Source organism: Cannabis sativa, chromosome 8, assembly GCF_029168945.1.
Source record: "Cannabis sativa cultivar Pink pepper isolate KNU-18-1 chromosome 8, ASM2916894v1, whole genome shotgun sequence".
NCBI classification, from domain to species: domain Eukaryota; kingdom Viridiplantae; phylum Streptophyta; class Magnoliopsida; order Rosales; family Cannabaceae; genus Cannabis; species Cannabis sativa.
This window is the reverse complement of record NC_083608.1, coordinates 47,255,534-47,259,221: the sequence shown is the minus strand read 5'-3', so window position 1 is coordinate 47,259,221 and position 3,688 is coordinate 47,255,534. Positions and strand designations below refer to the sequence as shown.

Genomic DNA, 3,688 nt, shown 5'->3' with positions numbered 1-3,688 from the left:
TACACGCGTAATTTTATTTATTTTATACGCGTGTAAAATAAAAAGTTTGAACATTGATTTCTATATTGTAAATTATTTTAAAATTTTACAAAATATTTTAAATAACTATAACATACACGATTATAAAAAAATTTAAACTGAAAAATTCTTATAAATAACGAAACAATGAAGGATCGCATAGGTGCGTCTATTTTAGTAGCGTCCATTGTTAAAGCACTCATAATATTTTTAAGATTTTCATGTTCTTAGTTTGACAAATTTCCAATTCCACAACCAAACATATTTTAAGAAAGCTACACTTGTGAAAAGGTTTGCTTTATAAAAGAACTTTTGATTAAGATTAGGTAAATAATAAAGAATAGATTTTCAAAAAATAAATAAATAAATAAATAAAGAATAGAATTTGTTTTCCCTTTTTGCTGAGAGAACAAATAAAGAATAGATAATTAATATTAGTGTTAATTAATTTAATTAATTATGTCATTATTTTAATACAGGTTGACTTGTCTTTCCATGCTCTTTCATTTTTGCTCAAAGGAAGAAAAGAAACACATAGCAGAGCTATCCACTCCCATATTTGTACGTAATCAGCATCTTGTTCTTCTTCTCCGTTTCGCTCTTTCATCCTACTACATCCTTGCCCACCAACCCTTTTGCCTCTGGTTCGTTTTTTCATCATTGATTATATATGAATACGTTTCTTGTTTATTCACTTATCTTTCTGGGTTGATTTTGTTGATAACTCTTAATATTCTCTTTTGTTGTTAGTGTAAGTGGTTCTGCTACTGTTTATTTAAATTCTTATGTGAAATTTGGTTTCTGGGTTTCTTTTTTATTCAGTCTTGAAGGAATCTTTTTGGTTTGGGATTTTGTTCTTTTGAAAAATTTACCATCTTTATCGTACTTTAATGGCTTCCTTGATTTCAGTTTTCGTATTTGATCTTTCCCCTACATTTTTTTTTTGCACACCCTCGAAAAACAAATCTGGGTATAAATTTATAGTGGTGATGAAATCTCGGAGACCTCTTTTAAATTTTCGATTTTTTTTTTTTTGGTGTTTTAAAATTATACTTAAGTGGTTTCAGTTCGAGTTAATAAAAAGCTTGTTAACTGAGAAAACTTGTTTGTGTGTTTATTTTTGTGACTAAGTTACAAAGTCAAAGGTTTTCACATGCATAAACTCTGCTAGTGTTGGGGGGGTTTCTGGCTACTAATTTTATGATTTTTGTTCTGGGAATCATGTTGTTTTTGGCTGGTCTTAGTGTTGTTTGGCAGAGTTTATGATCTTCTTGGTAGGTGGTAAATTTAGTTTCTAAATGCCTTGTTTGCCATTTCTTACATCTTTGCTGCCTTTGCTTATATTGAATTAGCTTAAGTAGTTTTTCCCCACTTCTTACTGATCTTATTAGTTAATCTAGTTCTTCTTCTTCTTTGTTTTTTTTTTGTTGTGTGTGGATATCATTTTCAATTATCAGAAACTCAAATCCCCTTTTCCAATTTCATCAGACTCTTTGCATTTCCATCAGTTGATTCTCTTTTGGTTTCACCATGTATAATTGACAAAGAACATGGTTTATTTTCCTTATGTTATTTTTCATTGAATGCAAGTTCCAAGTTATAATAACTTATTGACCATAGTTAATTGTGTTTCTTGAATTGAATAGTGGGAACAATGTCTGAGAAAGCTGAGAATTTGTTGAATAACTTTGTGGAGACACTTGCAGAAAATGCTCCAAAACATAAATCTGTATCATTTTTTAAGGAAGAAACTTCAGATACAGTCTCTGCTCAATTTAATCGGTTGTTTGGTCGCCAGAAGCCTGTTCATCACATTTTGGGTGGTGGAAAATGTAAGAATATTATTCATTAACTTCTATGCTGACAATTAATCTTATTCTTCCTAAACTTACATATATTTTCCTTTAATTCATATAGCTGCTGATGTGTTGTTGTGGAGGAACAAAAAGATATCAGCTAGTGTTTTAAGTGGTGCAACCGTTATCTGGGTGATCTTCGAATGGCTTAACTATAACTTCCTAACTATTGTATGCTTGTTTCTGGTTCTTGGTATGCTTGCTCAATTCATTTGGTCAAATGCATCTGGCTTACTCAGCAGGTACACATAAACTTTTATGTCTATGCTTGTTTTCTTGGATTATGTAATGGTAGAGCTGAATTCTTCTGTGTTTTCGGCTATTATTGTCCTTGGTTAGGTCTTCTTCTAAAGTTCCCCGCGTTGTTCTGCCAAAAGAGTTATTTGTGAACGTTGCTGTCTCGGTTGGTAATGAGGTCAATCGAGCATTGCAGTTCCTTCAGGATGTCTCATGTGGAGGGAATTTGAAACAAATGGTTGCGGTATGTTATTGGGAAGACCATTTGTTACATCTTTTAACACCAGCAAACTCTGTATCATATTGTCTCTTGATGATTTATGTATTTTTGATAATCCTCTCAGGTTATATTAGGCTTATGGGCTGCTGCTATGCTAGGAAGCTGGTGCAATTTTCTCACTGTGCTATATGTTGGTGAGATTTCTTATTTGTTTGCCATTGTCAATTATTGAATGAAAGATTTTATAATGGAAATGGAATGCTATACAAAGACAATAAACATAAAAAAGTTCAGAACTAAAAGAGGACAAGGATTTTAAGAATTTTATTGATGCAATTCAGTAAAAGATGTCATATCGCTTTTAATGCAATTAAGTATCGAGTCTCATATAACTTAAGGTAATAATTTTTGGAGAATATCGCTAACCAATCGTAGGGCGCCATCTCTAAGTGGTGCTAGGCACCACTAGTGTCCAATATTAATGCTCTTTATTTTTTTAGGGTGAAGTCTCACAGTATTAATTAGAGCCATCCTACGAATTTCAGGAGGTTTAGATTAGAATGATTATAAATTAATCATACTCAGATTGCTATTTCACTGTTCTGTTCCAAATGTTTTTGATATCTCAGGGCCACCTTCCAAGGGCCTATCCATGACTGAATCATCATGTTTACATGTTCTTTGTTTTGAGTTTGGCACACTAATTCTTGTGTTTGTTTCGATAAGGTTTCGTTGTGCTCCACACATTTCCAGTTCTGTATGAGAAGTACGACGATCAGATTGACAACTTCGTTTACCAGGTCTTAGAGCAGTTTCAGAGTCACTACCAAAAGCTAGATGCTGGTATTCTAAGCAAGATCCCAAGAGGAAGCTTTAAGATAAGGAAGCATGAGTAGATATATAATATCTATCTAGTCTAGTTACATAAATAAACTAGAGTTAGTTACTTGGCCACTTCTTATTTCTTCTCTTTTATCAAAAAGAAAAAGAAAAAAAGGAATCCCCTTCACATTCACTGCTTTAGAAAAAATGGTCCAATTGATGTAGTTTTATGTTAAATAACTATTCATAATGTAGAACATCCTTATTAATATGTTGATAAGTTGTCTTTTGTTCAATGAAAAAACCACTTGGGGTTTACATATTTTCTTGTAAATTTGGTACATCAAATTCAACTAGCAGGAAGGAGAAACATAGAATAAAAATAGTGTTAAATAGGATCTATGTGAAAATACAATATTGGTATTGTAAATTAGAGATGGAGTTCATTTGGTAGAGCAATTGTTTAGTTTGTTATTTGATTTGAAGATTAGGTTTGATATAATAAAGAGTTGGCATTGTTGTTTGAAGACTAGGT

At 31.9% G+C, this 3,688-nt stretch overlaps 1 protein-coding gene across 5 annotated transcripts; it reads left to right on the top strand.

The window, feature by feature from the left end:
• The first annotated feature begins 208 nt into the window (after positions 1 to 208).
• Positions 209 to 3,475, top strand: LOC115698807 (reticulon-like protein B8). Of its 5 annotated transcripts, none has more exons than XM_061102135.1 (7): positions 209 to 309; positions 498 to 579; positions 1,665 to 1,850; positions 1,936 to 2,116; positions 2,214 to 2,355; positions 2,456 to 2,525; positions 3,058 to 3,475. In XM_061102135.1, the coding sequence occupies exons 3-7, from the start codon at positions 1,673 to 1,675 to the stop codon at positions 3,225 to 3,227; spliced, it is 741 nt and encodes a 246-aa protein (XP_060958118.1). In that variant the 5' UTR covers positions 209 to 309; positions 498 to 579; positions 1,665 to 1,672; the 3' UTR covers positions 3,228 to 3,475. The 5 variants fall into 5 exon arrangements, with proteins under 5 accessions (XP_060958118.1, XP_060958117.1, XP_030481853.2 ...); XM_061102134.1 differs by having other exon boundaries at positions 258 to 344; XM_030625993.2 differs by having other exon boundaries at positions 277 to 344; positions 498 to 662.
• The last annotated feature ends 213 nt before the right edge of the window (positions 3,476 to 3,688 follow it).